At 42.4% G+C, this 25,191-nt stretch overlaps 1 protein-coding gene across 1 annotated transcript in view; it reads right to left on the bottom strand.

Moving 5' to 3' along the window:
• LOC143523566 (uncharacterized protein C14orf132) overlaps positions 1–24,790 on the bottom strand; it is a 45,955-nt gene extending 21,165 nt beyond the window's left edge. Inside the window, exon 1 of the mRNA XM_077018102.1 lies at positions 24,477–24,790. Coding sequence (XP_076874217.1) covers positions 24,477–24,503 — 27 coding nt within the window. The 5' untranslated portion in view covers positions 24,504–24,790. The remainder of the gene's footprint in view (positions 1–24,476) is intronic.
• Positions 24,791–25,191: the final 401 nt, after the last annotated feature.

Genomic DNA, 25,191 nt, shown 5'->3' with positions numbered 1-25,191 from the left:
GCAAGTAGAGCACTAACAGCAACTGAACGGGGCTATGCCCAAATAGAAAAGGAGTGTTTGGCAATAGTCTTTGGGATGGAAAAGTTTCACCAGTACACCTATGGTCATCAAGTGACTGTACAGAGCGATCACAAGCCACTAGAGAACATTCTCAAAAAGCCATTGCTCAGCGCTCCAAAAAGACTTCAAAGGATGTTACTTAGATTGCAAAAATACAGTATTCATGTAACCTATGTGCCAGGTCGGGATATGTTACTAGCTGATACTTTAAGTAGAGCGTATTTAACTGAGAGTACCGCTGGCGCGGTTGAAGCAGAGATTGAAAGTGTGAATATGGCGGAGTACTTACCAATCTCAGTTGAGAGGCTGAAAATGATACGTACAGCAACGGAGACTGATACAAAGATGCAGAAATTGATCCAGACAATCCAAACAGGATGGCCAGCAATCAAAAAGAAGGCAGCTACTGAAATAGCACACTATTATACCTTTCAAGAAGAGCTGACCTACCAGGATGGAATAGTTTTTAGAGGAGAGCGAGCAGTCATTCCAGATGCAATCAGGGACGACATTATACAAAGAATACACTCCTCACACCTGGGAGTAGAAGGATGTCTCCGACGAGCAAGAGAATGCGTATACTGGCCAGGGATGAGCGAACACATTAAAACACATGTAGCCAAATGTGACACATGTAGATCAATGGATACCCGACAACAAAAAGAGACATTACATCCGCATGAGGTACAGGACAGGCCGTGGGCTAAAGTAGGTACGGACCTATTTGTCTTTGAGAATAAGGATTATCTGGTAACAGTGGACTACTATTCCAATTTTTGGGAAGTGGATTACTTACTAAACTAAAAGCTCACTTCGCCAGACATGGCATTCCAGATGTAGTATGTTCGGACAATGGTCCCCAATATATCTCTCAGGAATTCCGGCAGTTCAGCCAGAGTTGGGAGTTTGAGCACAGGACATCATCGCCGGATTATCCCCAAAGCAACGGGAAAGCTGAGTCAGCTGTCAAAATGGCTAAAAGGTTAATGCAGAAGGCAAAAGCCTCAGGTCGAGACCCCTACCTGGCTATACTGGACCACCGAAATACACCAAGCCAAAGTACAGGAGCAAGTCCAGCTCAGGGACTTTTTAGTAGGAGAACAAGGACCCTGCTGCCAATCACTGACAGTCTTCTGAAACCAGAGATACAACATACCACACAAAGCCTGAGAGACAATCAACAACGTCAGGCTAAATACTACAACAAAACAGCAAAGGATCTGTGTGCTCTGACACAGGGAGACAGAGTAAGGGTCCAGCCTTTTGAGCCACACACTGTCTGGAGGCCAGCAACTGTGATCAAACCAGTAGATCACAGATCCTATGAAATCAAACTGGACAATGGCAGAGTTCTGCGGAGGAATCGTAGACACCTACGAAAGGAAAACAGGACAACGACACCAGTGACTGTCCCAGTACAGACACACACAGATGGACAACAACGACAGATGGTCGTTACAAGGTCTGGACGAACAATAGTCCGACCTCATTACCTAAGAGACTACACACAGTAGAGACTGAAACAGAAAAGAAAAGAATAATAAAATGGGAGGGTTGAGGAAAGATTGTTTTATTAATCCTTAAACAGCATCTTATATACTCTCTTTTGTTTTTCTATTGGAGAAGGATAAAAGTAAGAAAATTTGTTATATAGAGTAACCACAGTTACGTGAAGTTCTTAGGGTTGAGACACAGTGTTATGTATGGATATTATGTTATGTATTTTTTGTAGAATGTGCGGGACGGGATATGAGCAACAGTGTGAAGGAACCTACTGAAAACAAAAAGAAAAGGGATGTAACAATATCATTGTTAAATGAGGTTCAGGGTTCACTACGGACCTATTGGAGTGTAACGCACGCACAGCGGGCAGAGCAGGCTAGTGGGTTCCCCGCCCAGATGTTAATGAGTTCTATAATGTTTTGTACTTGTTCCAAATAAAGAGTAAGCAAAGGAATTGCAATAACAGTCCGTTTATTAAATACGTACCAGAGAGAGAGTGGAAAGAAACACCGGACAGCGTGGGGTTCTCCTGAAGGAGACCCTCCCCTTCGAGCTCGGGGTGACCAGGGTGTTCCTGTGGCGGATTTGCCAGGGCCCTGGTCTCTGGTGCTCCTGGGTTGGGTGGAGGAGTCCACCTTTTGATGAGTCAACCCGGCAGGCCGGGAGCGGTTAGTGGGTGGAGTAGCCGCGCCCCAGGGAGGCACCCTGTGCACTCAGGCACCACGGACGAGTGGGGAACTGTTGCTCTCCATCCGCACACCATGGGGGGCTCAGCGGTCAGAGTCCCACTAGGGTGCGATGGCCCTGTGACCAACTGAGGCGTGGTTGGTCACAGGGCCAACCACTGGCCTCTCATTGATGGCCCAGTTGGTCCAGGGCCACGCCCAATGAGGGGGAGCTAACCTATCTGTGTGTTTGTGTTACAGCTCCAGGACTGCAGGGAGCAGGTCTCTGCCTTGTCCCCGCCCAGTGAGGAAGAGCTACTCTGTGTGTTTGTGTTACAGCTACTGGACTGCAGGGAGCAGGTCCCTGCCTTGTCCCCGCCCTCCCGCCCCTTTGTTTTGTGTGCTGCTGCTGCGTTATGCTCACCCGGTGGAGGGGAGTGCGGCTTGGTAGGGGGGACTGTCACGGTATGGCGGGCCCCCTACTGGTCGCCTCCATCCACAGCGGCAGCTGTCCTGTTGTTGTTTTGTTTTCATCCCTCAGGTGGGTGGGGCCTGTGATCCATCTCACCTGAGGGTCGTTTGTTTGTCTATATATGTCTTGTCTTTGTACCAGCTGACCGCTGGTCATTATATCCTTAATTTGGACCGAGTCACGGGTTTTTGGTTTGCGCACTTTCTATATTAAACCATCCTTTTTCCCTGAGACTTGGCATGATCGCTCCCATTTTATTTTGCACTGCCTGCCCGTCACAGTGAGAACAAACTAACATTTGGTACACATAGTTTGAAATAAGCTGCACAAAGCTTGGAGCATAAATGGCAATATAGTAAATCAGAAATATTTAAAACTTCATGGAAAAGTAATCATATTGAATAAAATCATGCCATGCTGGAGCAAAATTTCTCTTATCGCCAGTAGAAACAAATATTAAAAGCAAACCATGATTCCTATTTAGTACAAGATCAAAATTAACTAGGAGCCAATTAAAAATTTATATAACAGGAATGTAGCTGTAATAAATGTATGATTTTAAGGACGTTTGAATACATCAAATCCTATAAATCTCTAAACTAGTGGTGGGCCATTATCAGCGTTAACGGCGTTCGATAATGTGATACTCTTATCGGGCGATATAAAAAATATCACCGTTAATCAATTCTTAAAGTTGGGTTGGGAACTGGGTCAAAATAGGTAAGCAAACTGATGACATTCAACTTGATAGTTTAGCTCGGCTGTATTCCTAACCAAATTGCACAGTAGGGGCGAGAACGAGTTTTCAAACCTGTGAATTACCACACACAACAAATCACACGTGTGCTTACATGGATGCAGCCACGAAGTCGCCAGGTTTGCTTCATGGAAAATTCATTTTTAAGAAGCTTCCTAATGGAGACATTGACAAAACTAAAGTTACGTTGCAAAAGCACCTTATGCAACGTGGAATTAGTTTATTGTAGGAGTTCTACCAGTCTGAAGTACCATTTAAACACAAAGCACCCGTTTGCTAATGCTGCTGACACTGGGTCAAGCACTGATGCAGCCCAGGGGAAGAGTCGCCGCCGCGACAGGAGACAGGAAGATGAGCCCCTGGTCTAATGCACCCTCTGTATTAACAAGATTTCAGTGAGATTAATCTAGATTAAAAAAATGTATCTATGCCCACCCCTAATATATATATATATATATATATATATATATATATATATATATATATATATATATATATATATATATATACAGGACTGTCTCAGAAAATTTGAATATTGTGATAAAGTGCTTTATTTTCCGTAATGCAATAAAAAAAAATGAAATGTCATACATTGTGGATACATTACAAATCAACTGAAATATTGCAAGCCTTTAATTGTTTTAATATAGCTGATTATGGCGTACAGCTTAAGAAAACTCAAAAATCCTATCTCAAAATGTTAGAATATCTTGAAAAAGTATCCTAGTAGGCTATTCAACTAATCACTTGAATCGTCTAATTAACTCGAAACACCTGCAAGTGTTTCCTGAGCCTTGAAAAACACTCAGCTTGGTTCAGTAAACTAAATCTCAAGTATGGGGAAGACTGCTGACCTGACTGCTGTCCAGAGGACCATCATTGACACCCTCCATCAGGAGGGTAAGAAACAAAAAGAAATTTCTCAAAGAGCAGGCTGTTCACAGAGTGCAGTTTCAAAGCACATTCACAAAAAGTCTGTTGGAAGGGGGAAATGTGGCAGGAAACGCTGCACAACCAAGAGGGATGACCGCAGCCTTAACAACATTGTGAAGAAGAGCCGCTTCCAGAATTTGGGGGAGCTTCAAAGACAGTGGACTGAAGCTGGAGTCCAGGTATCAAAAGCCACTGTTCACAGACGTGTCCGGGAAATGGGCTACAATAGTCGTATTCCCATGGTCAAGCCACTTCTGAACTCAAGACAACGGAAGAAGCGTCTGACTTGGGCTATGGAAAAGAAGCACTGGACAGTTGCAGAGTGGTCCAAAGTCCTCTTTTCTGACGAAAGCAAGTTTTGTATGTCATTTGGTAGTCAAGGCGCCAGAGTCTGGAGAAAGGCTGGAGAGGAGCAAAATCCAAGTTGCTTGAAATCCAGTGTGAAGTTCCCACAGTCAGCGATGGTTTGGGGAGCCATGTCAGCTGCTGGTGTTGGTCCACTGTGTTTTATCAAGTCCAGAGTAAATGCAGTTGTGTACCAAGAGATTTTAGAGCACTACATGCTTCTATCTGCTGAAAAGCTCTATGGAGATGATGCTTTCATTTTCCAGCATGATCTGGCACCTGCCCACAGTGCCAAAACCACCAGTAACTGGTGTACTGACCATGGCATTGCTGTTCTTGATTGGCCTGCCAATTCCCCTGACCTGAACCCCATAGAGAATTTGTGGGGTATTGTGAAGAAGAAGATGAAAGACACCAGACCCAATAATGCAAATGAGCTAAAGGCCGATATTGAAGCATCCTGGTCATCCATAACACCTCAGCAATGCCACAGGCTGATTGCCTCCATGCCACGCCGCATTGATGCAGTAATCTGTGCAAAAGGATTCCCAACTAAGTACTGAGTGCATTAATGGACATTTTCAAATGTTTGATTTTGTTTTGCTGTTATATTTTTTATTTTTTTACTTGGTCTGAGGAAATATTCTAATATTTTGAGATAGGATTTTTGAGTTTTCTTAAGCTGTACGCCATAATCAGCTATATTAAAACAATTAAAGGCTTGCAATATTTCAGTTGATTTGTAATGTATCCACAATGTATGACATATCATTTTTTTTAATTGCATTACGGAAAATAAAGCACTTTATCACAATATTCTAATTTTCTGAGACAGTCCTGTATGTGTATGTGTATATATATATATATATATATATATATATATATATATATATATATATATATTATGTACAAATAATGCAATACGTGCAATAAAGGAAAAAAAAAAAACATTAAAGTGCCATTCCAGAATAACAAGTGATAAGTATTTTAAACTTTGATTTAAAAATGTCTAAAGTCATGGCTCTTCTAATGTTTTTATTCAGCTACTTTGATGTAAGAGCGGCATATGCTTCTGTTTAAAGGGCTTCTCCGTGCAGTTTCCGCCTTCTTTTGGGAGATCTGTTAAGACAGTGGTTCCCAAAGTGGGGGCAGGGGTGGCGCAGAGCTTGAAAGTAAAACAAGCTTGGAAGGTTGCGTCGCGACCGGCGCTAGTGTCCGTGAAAAAACTCTTAAAGCCTGGTTTATACTTTCGCGAGTGACCGTAGCGTGTGACTCCGCCTACCTCGCGCGACCGGTGGAAGCGTTTATACTTTCCGCGTGCAGTGTTCTCCGAAACGATATGTGGTAGTATAAAGAAACACCCCTCAAAAACAGGGGAAGGAACATTTATGACGAATTTTAATGTTGCTTTGTGTATCAGGTTTGAAAGTGCTGGAATTTAGGCTAAATGCTTGAAATTGTAACTACTTCGTTTCACAACAAATATCTGTCTTATTGAACAGTTCTCTTGCATTACGTTAACAAATATGAGCCTCTTGTAATTCCAGGACGAAACATGAGAGAACATGAAGACGTTAAGATTGGGTGTTTTGACAATAAACCACCAATAAATAATGTGATTAAAAGCGAATTATTTCGAATAATTTCGAGTATATGTATAAATATTTAACTTATTTAAGTTTATCGTGCTGGGAAATATTGAAATGGACATTTAAAGTGATGTACAAGTGCTTTAATTCCACCTTATAAAGGTGTGTGAACCCAGCAAACATGACTTTGTTCATTGCACTGAGGCGCGGTGCGCACGAAGTTACAAAATTCGAGAGGTGCACGACCTCGCGAATTGACAGCGCGCTCCGCGCTATATAGTGTGTGTGTATATATTTATTTATTTTGATGCCTGCTGTACCATCAGGTAAAAATGTTCTTTCACCGATTTTGCAGGGGTTTTTTATTCTCCACTGCCCCCTATCGCCACCTATCGTTTCGGAGAACACTGCAGTGACGCTCGCCGTTCGCGCAGGGTCGTGCAAGGTGGGCGGAGCTAGCCACCACACCCCCCCCTCAACAACTTACACTCGCGAACCCTCACTTATTTTTTTAAGTACACCACTGGTCAATATGCGTTTGAGTTTGTAGGGGGGGGCGCAAAAATATTCTCATCTACTAAAGGGGGGCACGGCAGAAAAAGTTTGGGAACCAGTATGTTAAGATGATTGGCTGCAGTAAAAAATGATTGACAGCTAACTCTGGCTGATAATTGGCTTAATAAAAATTGATTGACAACGAAAGTCTAACATCTGATTGGCTGCAGTCGAAAATTATTGACACATGCTCCGCCCTTTACCCACGCCCACTGGGGCTCCGGCCTGCAGCATTACATATATGACCCTCGCCGCTTGTGTGCGCTGCAGTGACTTTGCGGGCTACCGTTGCATTGCGGGGAATGTAGTGTTTGTGCGTGCAAGTGGTTCAAGTTCTAATGAACCTGTGTGTCACGGTAAGCCAGTCCCAGAGCACAGGGGAGACGCCCACTCACAGACACACCTCAACAAAACCACTCTCTCACTCATAGTGACCCTGTGTTAAGTGTCGAACCTTCTTCGATCACTGGTAAGCTGGTTTTTTGCCTGCCTTTTGTTACAATGGACATTAAAGATGACACAGCACCCATCTGGCCTCCTGCTGCTTTCCCTCAGTCAAACCAAGAGGGAATAAAAAAAGTCTGTGCAGGTCATGGTAAACTCTTATGCAGCAGTTTAGAGTAGGGATGTCCCGATCCAGCTTTTTGAACTTCCGATCCAATACCGATATTTATTTGCACTTCCGATCCGATACAGATATCGGCCGATACCGGCCTATCCGAGCATGTATTAACGTTTAAAGTTATTTAGCCAACTTACTTTGTTGTCAAACTCATGTTGAAAAGCGTTTTACTCTTGATAACAAGTAGCCAGCTGAATTAGGTGTGTTTGAATAATACACAATGGTTGGTAAGGAGAAACTGACCTGTTTATTTAGCAATTAATAAACTCAAAATAGACAAAATATTAAACAACAAACAAATAGCATCAGTAAACCAAGGATTAAAAAGCCACATGTGCAAATAATATTGTAAATTATATTTAAAAAGCAAAACACACAACCTGAGTGGAAAATAGTCTATTAACAAATAGTCTATTAACATTAACATCCATCAGTGCTCTTGAACAAGTGTAAACAAAAGCTTAAAAAAAATCCGTGTACATATCGTAAACTAATTAAAAGCAAAATGCCTTCTACTCCACACTTTGCTGCTCCATCCTCATCTATACACTCCCTTCAATTTCTGCCAGTGTTAGTTGTGTAGGACCTTTCTTTTTGTCTTCGGTTTTCTTTAGAAACTCGTCATGTTGTTTATGGTGGTATTTCGCTAAATGCTTGATTAGATTGGTGGTATTAAAAGTTCTTACAGCTTTACCACCACGCTTGACTTTACTGTGGCATATGTTGCACTCTACCTCTTCGTCTTTGTCATCCGTTAAGGTAAAATAATCCCACACAACTGACATTTTTACAGATAACTTCAAATTTACACAGCGGTACGAGATGCCATGGAGCTACGGGGCAGACTCTATGCTCAAGGTGTGCTGGAAAATGCGGACCGGATTTTCCTCTCACTGGCAAAACCACAGCAAAAACTGGAATGGATTATCTAAATGGGTGCGCTGGAAAACCCGGATCAGAATAAAAAAAAAACTGGATCGGGAGTCTGGATAGGCATTTTCTCGTGCCTGCCGATCCGATACCGATACGCATTTTTTGCTAATATCGGCGGCCGATCCGATCCAAATATCGGATCGGGACAACCCTAGTTTAGAGGTAGATATCTCCATATATAAAAATAGGAAAATATTTGCTAGTCTTCACTTTTAATTAATTAAATTTAAATTAAATATAGAGAAGATGCTCCAATCTCTGTGGAGTGAGATCAAAAGATGGCTTGGCTGACTAATGGAAATCTCCCCAAAACTCAAGGACATTATGAGAGTGCACTAACCACTGCCATCCTTCAGCAGCTGCCAGAGAGAGGAAAGATAACCCCATTCATTCACATCAAGGGTGCAGGATGAAGGATGCAGTCCGTGATAAAAAAAAACATTTATTCATGCAGTTTATTATGATCATACTGCAGGCTAATCTAACAATGAGTCATTGGTCTATGACAGGTATCACCAAATGGCGGACCGCGGTCCGGATCCGGACCCGAACGCCGTCCTGTCCGGACCCAATCACATTCCTGATTAACTGGATACGGACCCAAATGCCAAAAAAATTTTAACGGGAAACTATATTTTAAACCGGAGAATTTATTTTCAGATGAGTGTTACGTTTACCACCCATTTGAGTGTTACGTTCGACATCCCCCCCCGCTCAACAACTTTCGTTCGCACCCCCCCCCCTGGCTCGTTCGCCACCACGGACCCGGACCTAAGGTCTGAGCTATCTGCCAAAAATGGACCGCGGAAAGATTTAATTGATTACCCCTGGTCTATGACATTAAAACATATCCAACTTCATCTGGAAATGAAACAGAAGAGATTTGCATATTAGCAAATAAAGAGGAAGGCCTTATATAATGGTTGGTGTCTAAATTGGAAGTATTCCACTGTGCCTGGAAGGATAGCATTATTGAATACAAACGGGCACTCACTAAAGCACGCTCAGTATACTTAGCCTCACTGATAGAGAATAATAAAAACAATCCTAGATTTCTTTTTAATACTATTTCTAAACTTACAAAAAATCAAGCAGGCACAGAACCTCAGATTCCAGTAAACCTCACTAGTAATGTATTTATAGATTTCTTTGATAATAAAATAGAGAATATTAGACAAAATATAAAACCCTTTATTAGCAATACAACTGGTATGTCATCTGGTTTGGTTGATATTGATTTAAATTACATACCGGGAGAAAATGATGCTTGATGCTTTTCATCCACTCCCAAAATCAGAATTAGAGAAAATCATTTCTTCCTTAAATTGTACTACCTGCACACTAGACTCAGTTCCCTCAAATTTATTAAAAGGTATTACCAGTTGTAACTGAACCTCTTCTAACTATAGTTAACTCATCCATTACAACAGGTCACATGCCCAAATCACGTAAATTAGCAATTATCAAACCTCTGATCAAGAAACCAATCTTGATCCGACTGTGCTATCTAATTATAGACCCATTTCGAACACATCATTGGATTATTTGGATTGGATAATTATATATATATATATATATATATATATATATATATATTTATTTTATTTATATAAATGTTTTAAGAATATTTTAGGCCCTCTGAGAGGGCGTAGAGGGCCCTGACGGTTCCCCACTGATTTACATTATATATGCTATCATTGGGCATAGTTATTAACAACTTAACAACATGGTGTCAACTTTCACTGCTATGCAGATGACACTGAACTTTATATATCAGCCAAACCTGATGACAAACTCAGTTTAGGAAAAATTAAGGCCTGTTAAAAGAGATGTTAAAAGCTGAGATGTCTCTAAACTTCCTCCAACTTAATGAGGACAAAACAGAAGTTCTCCTTCTGGGCCCAAAGGCCGCAAGACAGAAAATACCAAATCTAATATCTCGGCGTCATACTCAACTCTGACCTATAATTTGATAAATACCTACATAATACTACTAGGATAGCGTTTCTATCTCTTCAATTTCCGCAACATTGCCAAGTTAATAAATGCATCATCACAGCATGATGCAGAGAAATTGGTGCACACCTTTTTTAGCTCCAGATTAGACCACTCCAACTCATTACTGTCAGGATGTTCAAATAGGAATCTAAATAAACTTCAAATAGTTCAAAATGCCGCAGCCAGAGTTCTGACTAGAACTAGAAAATATCAGCCCTGCATTGGCTTCCAGTTAAATTCCGTATTGATTTTACAATTCATCTATTGACTTATAAAGCACTGCACGGGCTTGCTCCTGTTTATCTCCAGGAACTTATTACCTATTATGAACCCCCACGTCCACTAAGATCACAGGGTGCTGGCCTCTTATTAGTTCCAACAATTAATAAGGTAACAGCAGGGGTAGAGCCTTTTCTTATAAGGCCCCCCAACTATGGAATAACCTTCCAGAATGTGTCTGGGACTCTGACACAGTCTCAATCTTTAAGTCTAGGTTGAAAACCTACTCATTTAGTTTAGCGTTTGATAATTAATATCCCCCCTTAGATAAAGGTACAGATCCAGGGGTTCATGGGCGAAGGGTTTTATGGTAAACTGGGGCACTGGTGCTGTCATCCTGTCACTGCACATGGTCACTCCAGTTTGTTGACGGATGCCATTGTCTCAGAATGCTCCCAAGTCTGTGTTACCTTCTGGTTCTGACCTTTCAGCTAGGCTGCAATAATTTAATGCCGCAGTTGCTGCCACACTGCAGAAATGTTTCAATTTCCTCTGTCACATATGATCCCATTTAGAGCAAATTTTCCCTCTCACCACCCCAAATTCTCCCCTGCTACAACTGTATCTCCGCGGCCCTGGACTACTATTACCAACCATCAAGAACTTTAGCACGGAATAAGAATTACATAGAGAACACACACACACACACACACACACACATATATATATATATATATATATATATATATACACAGTTGTGATCAAATTTATTCAACCCCCACTGAAATAAAGTGTTTTGGCCAGTTTGACATTGATTTTGATCATTTCAGTCATCTTATTTACAATTATATCAAAGAGGCACTTATAAATTAGACAAACATAACATAATATTTATGATGGAATAACCACAAATGTCTTTACTGTGCTCACATCATTATCAGTTTTATTCAACCCCCTAGTGACATTATTTTTTAGTACTTAGTACAACATCCTTTTCCAGTTATGACAGCTTTCAAGCGTGAAGCATAGCTTGACACAAGTGTCTTGCAGCGACCTATGGGTATCTTAGCCCATTCTTCATGGGCAAAAGCCTCCAGTTCAGTCACATTCTTAGGCTTGCGCACTGCAACTGCCTTCTTTAGGTCCCACCAGAGGTTCTCAATTGGATTTAAGTCTGGTGATTGCGATGGCCACTCTAGAATGTTCCAGCCTTTCATGTTCAACCATGCTCTAGTGGACTTGGATGTGTGCTTCGGATCATTGTCCTGTTGGAAGGTCCAACGTCTCCCAAGCCGCAGGTTTGTGACTGACTCCATCACATTTTCCTCCAAGATCTCCTGGTACTGAAGGGAATTCATGGTACCCTGCACACGTTGAAGCTTTCCTGTACCATTAGAAGCAAAACAGCCCCAAAGCATAATTGACCCCCTGCCATGCTTCACAGTAGGCAAGGTGTTCTTTTGTTCATAAGCCTGGTTCGTCCTTCTCCAAACATAGCGCTGGTCCATTGTCCCAAACTGTTCTAATTTAGTTTCATCTGACCACAGTACACTGTTCCAAAACCTTTGTGGCTTGTCCACATGACTTTTGGCATACTGCAGTCGACTTTTCTTGTTCTTTGGAGTCAGCAAGGGGGTGCGTCTGGGCGTTCTGGCATGGAGGTCTTCGTTATGCAGTGCGCGCCTTATTGTCTGAGCTGAAACTTCAGTGCCCACATCTGACAGGTCTTTTTTCAGTTCCTTAGCAGTCACGCGGGGATTTTTCTCCACATTACGCTTCAGGTAGCGCACAGCAGTCGCGGTCAGGATCTTCTTTCTGCCACGACCAGGTAACGTTTCCACTGTGCCCTTTAACTTGAACTTGCGAATGATACTTCCGATAGTGTCTCTTGGAATATTTAACAACTTCGCAATCTTTTTATATCCATTGCCATTCTTGTGAAGAGCAATAACCTCTTCTCTTGTCTTCTGGGACCATTCTCTTGCCTTCACCATGCTTGGAAACACACCAGTAGATGTCTAGAAGGAGCTGAGTATCACAGTCCTTTTAAATCTGCCTAATTGGTGCTTATCATGCTTGATTGCTGCTCGTTGACATCCACAGATGTTTTCAATACCTGATGGAAAACACTGGAATGAACCTCTGTTCTTAGGAGTGGTAGTCGTAAAGGGGTTGAATAATTGTGTCAATGAAGAAATCACAAAAAGGCCATTTAATACTTTATGACAAAAAAAATTGATGCTATCTTAGTTGCATTTAGTTCTTTAACAAGTCCTTGTAAGATTTCATTATGAACACAATTACAAATGTGCACTGAATTCCATAAAACCCTTCGCAGCATTGGGGGTTGAATAAATTTGATCACAACTGTATATATATATATATATATATATATATATATATATATATATATATATATATATATATATATTAGGGGTGGGACGCGATTTAAAAAATTAATCGAATTAATCGGAAGCTTTGTAATTAATTAATCTAAATTAATCGCATTTTAATCGCATTTCAGTATTTAACATGAGAAATATTAATTTAAGTTTGAATGATGAATGAATCAATGAACATAATCATAATCTTCAACATCTTGTTTATTTTTCCACCAGTCTACTACGAAGACCAATATATGTGTAGTGTGCAGAAAACAGTTCAGAACATTTGAAATTCTGACCAAAAATGTTGTTTAATTTAGGGAGTTTTGCTCAGGATATTGGAAGAATTGAAGTAAATCAGAAGATGTTTTTTAATACCATTTTAGATGGTAGACTTTCTTTAATTTCCCAGGCCTCTGCCATAGGCATCTTCATAGTGCCTAGAAGTGGTCTTCTGCATGCTCAAAGCAAATGACTGGATCTTCATCATCTATAATATGAGCTGTCACACCAAGATCATTCTTGTTGCTAACAGAGGTCCAGTGATCCCCAGTCAGAGCCACATTTGTGGCACTCTTCACAATAACCTGTTTTAATTCTTTCCTCATCATACAGCTGCTGGATTTTCTTCGACATTGTCTTTCTGGGGTGAGTTTCCCCAAAACATTCTTAGTGCCAAGTACTTCGTCACCTCGTTCTTACGTACGAGGTTAAGAAGTACTTGGCGCTAAGAACGTTTTGGGAAACTCACCCCTGGACGGTAGTTCGTAACTTGCATCAGTTGACGCAATTCACAGCGCTTCTTGTAAGCATTTATCTTCGACCACAGAAAGCGGACAACACAAATAATGTGACGCATCATGTATAAACGCGTGCGGAGTCGCGCTACGGCCATTCGCGAAAGTTTAATCCAGTCTTAATGGTCCAATGAAGGTCATTTAAAAACCAGGACGTTTCCTCACAGGATGTGAATTACGGACGTTTGGTCACCCTATCGTACTAGGAATACATTTAGCAGCCAAGTTATCATTACTGATCTGCGCGTTAAGCTGGGCGTACACTGTGCGATTTTTGGCCCATTTTCAGCCGATTTTTCACTCGTTTCGGCTCAATCGCGTGTCGTGCATCGTAGCTATAGTTTACACAGGTAAACGAGGAACGATTCACACCTCACGACCAACTCCCGATCAGAAATCGCAGCGTCGCAAGAACATCAAACATGTTTGAAATTCAAATCGCTCCTCGTGAGAGTATCGCACTGTTGAAGCAGCTCCACGAGCCGACTCTCCCTGCGATTTAGTCGTACAGTTTGAGCTGGAGCTGAGTACACGATTTAAAATATCGCACAGTGTACGCCCAGCTTTAGCCGCAACATGTTTTGCGTCGAGGTGGTAACGAAGGGTGGAAGTGCTCCTGTGATAAGCGCAGTGATGGCTAAGTTACCTTGAGAAAGTAATCCGATTACTTATTACTGATTACTCCTTTTAAAAGTAACTTAGTTACGTTACATATTACTTGATTTTAAAAGTAACTACGTTAGATTACAAGTTACTTTAGTAGTTACATTCAGCAGCAAAATAATTTTTTCCAATACTCACTTTATTGGAAGTGCATTATTAACAGTAACAATGTATTGAAGCAGGTTCGGTAACCGAGGCAGAAACTGCTTAATCCAAAAATCCCGAGGAGGGAAACTTTATTGATAACGCAACCCTGGCGCGCGCAGTCCCCCCCCCCCCCCCGTGTCACTTAAAGGGCGATACTCGCCGTGTCGCTACAGTATCTCCTGACATTACGTTTGTGTAGCTGCGCGGTATTATTTGTAAATTTATTTGTAAACGTAATACAAGCGAACTGGGGTGGGTTTCCCGAAACGTTCATAGCGCCAAGTACTTCGTAACCTCGTATGAAACGTACGAGGTTAAGAAGTACTTAGCGCTACGAATGTTTCGGGAAACCCACCCCTGTTCAGTCAGACAGCTTGTGAAACGAAATACCATTACAATTTCAAGCATTTTAAAGTAGGCGACGTTAGTCAAAATTCCAGCACTTTTCAAACGTGGAACACAGTGCAACATTAAAATTCTTCAGGTAAATGTTCCTTCCCCTGTTTTTGAGGGGTGTTTCTTTATACTACCACACATCGTTACGGGAGGACACTGCAAAAAATGACTTGTAAAACGCGCTCGCGCTCTCACAGGGTCGCGCGCAGCGTGGGGAGTCGAGTGCTACGGTCAGACGCAAAAGTAGAACTGAGCCAAGAAGAAAGCAAAAATATATATTTTTACTAGGGAAAATAAAAATAGTAACGCACAGTTATTTGGATAAGTAACTTTAATCTGATTACTGGACTGGAAATAGTAGCGCGTTATATTACTCGTTACCGAAAAAAGTGGTAAGATTAGAGTAACGCGTTACTAAGTAACGCGTTACTGACATCACTGGATAAGCGAACTCCTTCCTACATAAAGTGTAAATAACACTATTTTTGTTTGTACTTCCATCTGAAAGTTTCTTATATTTAAATTTCCCATCCACCAGCGTAGCCTCTTCAGTCATCTCCAGGGGCGGACTGGGACAAAAAATCGGCCCTGGCATTTTTGGACCAGACCGGCCCACTCACACTCGATAACGCTTTTCACACTTTTCAGTTTTTTGAATGTGTATACCAACAGTTTACACTCTTTAAAACCATGTACCCTAAGCCATGCCATGAGTTTACAGGAATTAGTGAGAGTGAAATTAAATAATTTTTAAATCATTAAATACTTTCAAAAAGTTTTGTTTATTAACAGTATGAAAATGCATATTGAACCACTCCATCACAGTAATGAATGCAGCATTCATCCAACTGGGTGTGCCTATGTGTTTCAGGGAGGAAGACAAGAGAAAGAAAGAATAGAGATGAAAAATAAAGGATCAGATGCTAACTCTTCCAAGAGTAGTACTCAATAAATTGTGAACTTACCCAGTCAAAAGAATGAATGTATGTTTTTTTTTATCTCAACATAAGGAATTAATTATTGTTGTTTTATCAGAAAAACAGACACACAGCTGCATTGGCATAATACTGGCAAAAAAAATTGTCCTTGTAAAAAATAAGATTTTCTTTAATTAGAGCCTAAATTTTCTTTAGCCAGCTAGGCTAAATTCCCCCAAACACATCCAGGCGAAAAAGTAGCTAAACCTAGGCTTACAAGTTAAACAATCAATGGCCTAATAACAAAATCAGAAAACTGCCCAGTAACTCAGTTTAATTGAATGGTGGCTTTAAAAATACACCTAGAAATATTGGATTTATGAAGATTTGTGAAGAGGCACACAGCAGCATTGGCATATGGCACAGGCAATAAACAAAATTACCATTTTAAAAAGTGTAATTTCCTTTAATTTCTGTACATTGTCCCTAAACACCTCCATAAAAGCTACCAAACATTTCCCCTTCCTACCAAGCATAGCCTTAGTCTAGCCTACTACTCACCCCACAAATATTAATAGTATAATAATGAAAATAGAATGCTGCCTGCTGAGTGACTTAGTACTGTTTTTGTTGGTGAATGGAGGTTTTAAAAGTGTTCTCACATTTAAGACTATTTAGTTCAGAATGGAAGACATAAAAGTACTAAAATAGGCTTATTTTCTCATACAGTCAGTGTACACAAAGTCTTATAATAGAGGTAAGGACGTTATTCACTTATTTTACCTTTTGCATTTACAATACAAACTAACTCGGCCATAGAACATTAGCCAAAATGATTTTATTGATGTTTTATCAATTTATCAGATTTGGCAAAGGGTTTGGTTGCTTAACCCTACTCATTTATAGCTGCTCTGAAAGGAGTCAGGCTTACCGCACGTTCAGTACATGTTTCTGTCCACTGGCCACCGCCACCACTGTCATCGGCCACGGGAGCTGATGAAGGCCCTGCTGTGGCAAACATTTGAGTAATTTTTATACATTTGGCAGCGTTTACTTGAAGTTCAAGCTTCTTTTTTGTCGTAGTTTCTCTGCACCTCCTTTGCGCTTTTTCTCCATCTCAGATACTCACATACGTTATGTTAATCAACGTTAGATTGCACTACGCACCGGCGCATGGAGGAGGGGGTGTTTGATGATATGATTGGTACAGCTCTGTGTCAGTAAAGAAAATAACCAATGGGCTGCATACCAGCGTGTTTAAGGACCGGTAAACTCTCGCGCTGACTTTTTTTGCCAAATGCATTATGCAGGCAGCAGGAGCATCGCGAAAGGTGTGTTAATGTGATTCGCCAGACAAGTGTCAATCAGCCAGCCTCCATCTGAATGGGCCCACTGATCTACTTGTTTTATGGGCCGGTCAGACCAATATATAAATAGATAAAAAAGTGTCAGGACTGTCGGCCCAAATAGCACGTCGGCCCACCGGGAAAATGCCCGGTATGCCCGATGGCCAGTCCGTCCCTGGTCATCTCCATCATGATCATCTTATTGTGTGTCCATAATCTGTATGCCCGGAACTCGCGCACTGAGATGAGAATTATTTATTTATCATTTATTATTTGAAGATCTCTGATTGTTGTTATGGCATCGGCCAGAGGAGGATGGGTTCCCCCCTGAAGCTTGGTTCCTCTCAAGGTTTCTTCCTCATGCTCTTAGGGAGTTTTTCCTTGTCACTGTCGCCCTTGGCTTGCTCACTAGGAGGTTGGACTCTTGTAAAGCTGCTGTTGTAAAAAGCACTATATAAATAAATTGTGATTGATTGGCTAGTTTCATAAATTTGATGGTAACCACACTACACTGCACTGAAAACTGCCAAACTACAAGTATTTGTATTTTTTTTCAAAGGTGTGAACTGCATTGTTGGGCTCAGTTGTTTACTTTCATTATTCTTTTAAATCATGTCAGAGCAGCTCTCAGAGCATCTCCAGTCTCTTCTCACTGCATTTAAGCCCACCAGTGTTGTGCATCATTCCTGTTTGGCTCACTCAAGCCAAGGAAGCCTGGGTATGCGACTGCTATTCACTACTGCCTGCGTATGCCACATATTCACTACTGCCTGCGTATGCCACTGCTATTCACTACTGCCTGCGTATGCCACATATTCACTACTGCCTGCGTATGCCACTGCTATTCACTACTGCCTGCGTATGCCACTGCTATTCACTACTGCCTGCGTATGCCACTGCTATTCACTACTGCCTGCGTATGCCACTGCTATTCACTACTGCCTGCGTATGCCACTGCTATTCACTACTGCCTGCGTATGCCACTGCTATTCACTACTGACTACTGACTACGTATGCCACTGCTATTCACTACTGCCTGCGTATACCACTGCTATTCACTTCTGCCTGCGTATGCCACTGCTATTCACTACTGCCTGCGTATGCCACTGCTATTCACTACAGCCTGCGTATGCCACTGCTATTCACTACTGCTATTCACTACTGCTTATCTGAGACTTTGAATGTTGCTGTTTATTGTCGGAACATGTGCACTCGGATAATAGCCGCTTTTATTGAAACAACGATCACAGAGCAATCGAACAGGTGGGTTACTCCGTTCAGGGTGTGTTGTGCAGGAGTATTGTAATCGTAGTCAGGACAGTCCAGGGTCATGCCGGTGAGACAGAAGCCAGGAGGTACAGAGGGACTAGGCAGGGAACGAGGTCTAGGAGGAGAGCAGAGGTCGGTACACAGAAATGCAGAAACACAGAGAGAACGCTCGGTACGTGGCATGGCAACAATACTTCACAACCCGGAAGAGAGAGGAGGAAGCTTAAATAGTTGTGAAGGGGAGGGGCCATGAGTAGCAGGTGAACCGCATCTGCACGGAGATCATGTGCTATTCCTGACACATAGTTCTGTTTGCTTCTAATGTCACATTAAATCTGGCAATATGTTTTCTGAACTAAATAAGTAAGCCTTAAAGTAAGGTTTTAAACTAATCTGCTAAGAATGTACATGTTATCAGAACTTAACTCCTTCCTTTGACACGTATGACTTGCATATTCGCAAGGCACATTATAAAGTTGATATTAAAACAGTTTAAAGCTTTCTATCAGGGGACATAAAGCAAAAAAAGATATGACAGAACACAGAGATAGCAAGTTCTTGCACACTTTGAGATGCACACACACACACTCCGTTGCCTGTAGCTGAGAAGGCAAAGCTAAATAGGCTTTGATTTTAACAGTAAGACATCTTGTTGATGAGGGCACACAAGGACATGTCACACATGAAGACTCTATCTGTACTCTGTACTCTCTACTCTGTACTCTGTGCTCTCTACTCTGTGCTCTGTGCTCTGCGTTAATGGAGTAGCTCTACCTCAGCCGGCCTACTTTCACTCATTTTGTGTTCACATAACTCCAATATGATTTTGCATGAATTTGCATCCTTTTTCTGATATACAAATTAATTGGTCTTTAAAATGACTGGTACAAAATCACACACCCTGTAAGAAGAAAGATTGTTTAGTTAAAATAAATTAGATAGATTTTACTGATCAAAAAAATTATTAAATAGCATTCTCTATATGGGCAGGAAGGCTGTAATGTGCTCTTACGACTACACATTATGGAAATCCATTACACAGTATTCTTAAGGTGCAGTGTAATGATTATTGATCTGTCTTTTGTAAATGTTTAGATATTTTTACTGATCAGCATGCATCTCCTTTATTTCTATAATAATGTTACTCCATAAAATACCTTACATTTAAGAGGATAGAAGAAAGAGTAAATATGAGAGTTAATATTTTACGTCAGTCATGCACAATTAGATGAGAAATCCAACAAACAAGATACTAGTGTTTATTATTGCATATTAATAATAATAATAAAAATAATATTATTATTTATTATTCATTTATTATAGCTATGAAAGACTCATCAGTTAATTTCAGCATTTGGCAGGCAGTCTTACGTATTTATCAGTATGACGGCATGTGTTCCACCTGGGAATCAAACTCATGGTGTTTTTGAGTGTTTTGTGCACTTTTCTCTAATTGTACAACCAGGTAAGTACTATCACTGAAATAATCTAACTCAAATGTTTTCTATCACAACTTTATTGATTTTGCATTTTAATGTATGAACAGTTTTATAGCATAATATGATACATTTCAAACTGTATTAAAGTTTTTAACAAAACCTATATATGTTCTTTACATCACATATCCATTTTTCCAGTGATTGTTGTCACATTGGGAATTTTCATCTCTTTCACCTTCACCTCAGACAGCTGGACCATAACTGATTTACTTACTCATTTACTTGTCATTTCTAATGAACACAGTAGTACCACAAAGCTCTGGTGTCATACATCAGCCTCAAGGGTTCTGCTTCAGGTATTCTGACTCTGTGGCTCATAAATTCAACACATATTCAACAACTGTCTGGTGTAACGTGGCTCGCGCCACGGAGCGAGGAGACGGACACAATCGCTGAGAAGAGCGAGATTTATTAAAGGAGTTACCATCATCGTCGTCGCTTAGCCAGGCAGGGTCAATAACAGGAGGGCAGTCCGTATAACACGCAAACACGGGCATAACAACGACAGGGGAACACGAGTACAGAAAAGAATCAAAAACAAGAACACACTACGGCCAGGTATACGATGAGCAAACAGTCAAACATCCAAATCAATCACACAAAATACCAGACAAAGGACAAGGGAGACTCAGGGGCTTAAATACAAGGAATCTAACGAGGGGCAGGTGACGGTAATAACACGGGGCGTGGTAACAAACAAGGTAATCACAGAGACGAACGAGCGGGCGGGGTAAACAGGTACGAAACACAGACACGAGGGAGTTTGGAGTGACAGCTAACGGAGGGGGGCACGGTCATACGTGACAGTACTCCCCCTCAAGGCGTGCCACTCCGGGGCACGCAAGGGCAGACAGGGCAGGGGACCACGGGACACAGGACAAGGGACCAGGGGCATGGCAGGGACTGGAGACAGGGGAGCAGAGCCTGGCCAGGAGCCGGGTAGGGACTGGGCAGAACAGGGGACACAATGAGACCCGACAGGGCCAGGGCGAGGAATAGGGGCAGGGCCAGACGAGACAGGACCGGGAACAGACACGGGAGCGGGGCCAGGGGACAGGGCGGAGGCAAACACAGAGGCAAAGACACCATGAACAACGGAGACAGGTACTGGCACAAGGTGGGTGACAACTTGGGGAACAGACATGGGGACAGGGACAGAGATGACACCACAGGAAACAGACACAGGAACAGGAACATGGACACGAACAGACACAACCACGGGGACAGGGACCAAAACAAAACCAGGGATGGGACCAGGGAGCAAGGGGAACACGGGCAACGGAACATAGGAGGCACATGGCGGAGCAGGGGGAACACAAAGTCCATGCCCAACAGGGGGCAGCACAGTCCCAAGGGCAACAGGCGGGGTCCGCTGGCGGGCAGCGGGGACAGGCGAGGTCCGCTGGCGGGCAGCGGGGACAGGCGAGGTCCGCTGGCGGGCAGCGGGGACAGGCGAGGTCCGCTGGCGGGCAGCGGGGACAGGCGAGGTCCGCTGGCGGGCAGCGGGGACAGGAGCCGGCAGGCGGGCAGCGGGAACAGGAGCCGGCAGGCGGGCAGCGGGAACAGGAGCCGGCGTGGACTGCCGACGGGCAGCGGGGACAGGAACCGGCGTGGACGACCTCCTCGGGATCGCGGGAACAGGCCGCAGACGTGACATGACGTCCTCGGGGGGCGGAGTCGCCGCACTGACGTCCTCGGGGGGCGGAGTCGCCGCACTGACGTCCTCGGGGGGCGGAGTCGCCGCACTGACGTCCTCGGGGGGCGGAGTCGCCACACTGACGTCCTCGGGGGGCGGAGTCGCCACACTGACGTCCTCGGGGGGCGTGTCCGCCATACTGACGTCATCGGGGGGCGTGTCTGCCATACTGACGTCATCGGGGGTCCGAGCCGGCCACTCCTGGGTTGAGTGGCTAGTACTCCCCCCCAAAATTTTCTTGGGGGGCCTTCGGGGAGCGGCTTCCGGGAGGACGACGATGTCATGCGCTGTGGCGGCGGGGCTCTGAACCGGGGGCGTGGTCTTCCTTCCCCGGTCTGGTCTGCGCCTGGAAGAACATACAGACACAACTGCTTCTCGGTGGCTTTCATTGTGACTCCACCTCGTCGGAGGTATCGGGAGCTCACAATGGCTTTTGAAAGCCAACCGAGAGCCAAGCCAACGCTCGTCTGCACATTCATTCCGTCTACCCGAATCTCGCGCTACAGGTTGCTCCTCCCTGTAGCGTGTGTCGAGTCGGGCAGACACGTAGCGCTTATCAGGGAGCTCGTCGCTAAAGCTAGAAACCGAAAGTGATTTCGCCTTGTTTTTACAGCGACGAGACTCCCCTGTACCCACAGCGCAAGGGGAATTCCTGTCTCTGGTTCGTTCACGCTGTAATACCGGAGAGTCGAACCGAATTAAACCAGCCAACATCTCATTACAGCGATTGAACTTACCAGAGTCTCGCTCTCTCGCTGTGTCCTTGTAAGGTCTGGTATTATGTAACGTGGCTCGCGCCACGGAGCGAGGAGACGGACACAATCGCTGAGAAGAGCGAGATTTATTAAAGGAGTTACCATCATCGTCGTCGCTTAGCCAGGCAGGGTCAATAACAGGAGGGCAGTCCGTATAACACGCAAACACGGGCATAACAACGACAGGGGAACACGAGTACAGAAAAGAATCAAAAACAAGAACACACTACGGCCAGGTATACGATGAGCAAACAGTCAAACATCCAAATCAATCACACAAAATACCAGACAAAGGACAAGGGAGACTCAGGGGCTTAAATACAAGGAATCTAACGAGGGGCAGGTGACGGTAATAACACGGGGCGTGGTAACAAACAAGGTAATCACAGAGACGAACGAGCGGGCGGGGTAAACAGGTACGAAACACAGACACGAGGGAGTTTGGAGTGACAGCTAACGGAGGGGGGCACGGTCATACGTGACATCTGGTCATTATTTTGAAGGATGTGTTTAGTGTAACAGTAAGTTTGTGTCACATTATAATTTTATTTTTATAGTTTTTAACTATACACTATTGTAATTGTGTTGTGTGTTTGTGAATGTTTTTTAATGTGATGTTGTATATGTCTATGTCTCTAGGAACATTAAAACCACTCAAATCCTATATTCCTCCCTCAGAAAACCTCAAGCATTTCAGATGCTGGAGTAAATGCCAGCCGGGTAAAACTATGTTTGCCCAGTTGTCTTGTTTGTATTAAACTCCAACACTGGTTAATTAATTAAACATTACCGTACATCTAGGGATTACTAATACAACTATTGTTAGTGATTACAATGACAACACAAAATGCTTATTAGAGTTGACTTCCCTAAACTGATGATCATCTTTGCCAAAAAAAAAAAAAAAAGTTAAAAATGAGGGCTTTGCATCATGCTGCATGTAACAATGTGTAGTGCATTCCACTTTAGTGTATTATTTCCACCAGGGTATATTTCTCTATTTATAGGTTTGGTGGTCTGTCAGGTTACAAGATTAGTGTGCCTGGTCCACCCAATTTTCAATGAACACGCCCTTCAAATATGCCACCAATTTATTGAGTGACCTATTTGTTTGTTTTTTAGGCACATCCGGTACATACATATTTCAAATCAGTTACTGCAATTTTCAACTCTATAATATACACATTCATAAACGTTATCAAACGTTATTAAAAAGAAACGGTATCCTATTCAGTAGCTATCTTGTTTCTATTCTTTCTTTACGATTTCGTTATCATTTTATCCTGGAGGGACAAGACGAATGTCGTACGTCCAGCAGTCACAACATCCCCCCTAAACAAACGTTAACCCTTTATCTTGTCTGACATGGATAACGATCATGCAACCTCTACCTTGAAAAGTCACTGGGAAATGCTGACAACATGACGGCCACCATTGCAGATTTCAACTGTCCTAGTATGAACTTTACAGTGTATTATATGTCCAATTTGCTGATTTTTTAGGCTGACGAAAATTGTTAAAACAGGTTGCTAAGAACTACGTCTAGTCAGGCTAAAACATTTCAAATTAAAGCTTATTATAACACTTCCAATATCATTTCGTTAATAATCTATGTTATTATATCACCCCTATATAATAATATAAATATGATTACATATTTAAGCAATCGCTTTTAACCAGCGTTTTATCACATCACTACATTTTGCATGCAGGCTACAGGTGCATTTTCATTACACGGAAGAAGGTATCCGTGATCAGCAATCAAGCTAAAATTTGTTACACAGAGAAGCTTATAAGAAATTCGGTAATTTAAGGTACAGAGATTACCAAAACACAAGCTAAAGTTCATGAAACTGCCAAGCTCGAGAGGTCGATATTAAGTTTTAAGGTTTTTTTTCAACTGGTAATTTCTTGGGAAAGACGTTAAATGTGAAGGTTTGCCGTGAAATGACCTACCTGCGCAGCCATAAATGACAGGTCCATGGTGATGTGCTTATCCTCACACCGAGAAAGCACGACGGAGAACGAGCTCAGTTCTGGTTAGAAGTGTAAATCGTAGTAATCTATTTACATCCAATGTGCATTGCTGTTGTTCTTTAGCGCCTTACTCCCGGTTCAAGCATGTTGGCGTGACGCTGAGCCCAGAAGACCATTTTGCCCATCAATAAACAAGGACGCGTACGAGAGTGTGAGACGGAAAGAAAGGAGGTAATGAAAGGGTGCAGGAAATCAGGATGACAAAGAACAAATGAGTGTGTGCACGCACGAAAGACGGCTTACCCATCTTTAGTGTTCTAGTTTTCTATTAGCATTTGTTGATGTGTGACAACAAATAACCACTCATTTAAACGTCAGAGTTGGAAATTATTTTGGTTTATAACGTGTATTAGTAATTTCTTAATTCAATATTCTAGCTGTGTAAAGATTAACAGCATGACGGAAATTGTCTACATTGATAGTGTATTACTGTGTGACATTGGCAATAGGTAAGAAAAAGAACTAGGCTACAGCCACCTAATACGCTTTGACGAATTGCTAACTGTATCTTTAAAACACTTCAAAGTGCTTTTCGTTGTCATTCCTTGGTCCTTTGTGCACGTGCTCAGTTGACTAGTATTTGAATCAGAATTCAAATCATGGAAACAGGACCACTGCTAACTTACGGATCACT

The sequence above is a fragment of the Brachyhypopomus gauderio genome, chromosome 9 (genome assembly GCF_052324685.1).
Source record: "Brachyhypopomus gauderio isolate BG-103 chromosome 9, BGAUD_0.2, whole genome shotgun sequence".
NCBI classification, from domain to species: domain Eukaryota; kingdom Metazoa; phylum Chordata; class Actinopteri; order Gymnotiformes; family Hypopomidae; genus Brachyhypopomus; species Brachyhypopomus gauderio.
The sequence above is the reverse complement of the archived record's forward strand: the minus strand, read 5'-3'. Positions and strand labels throughout refer to the sequence as shown.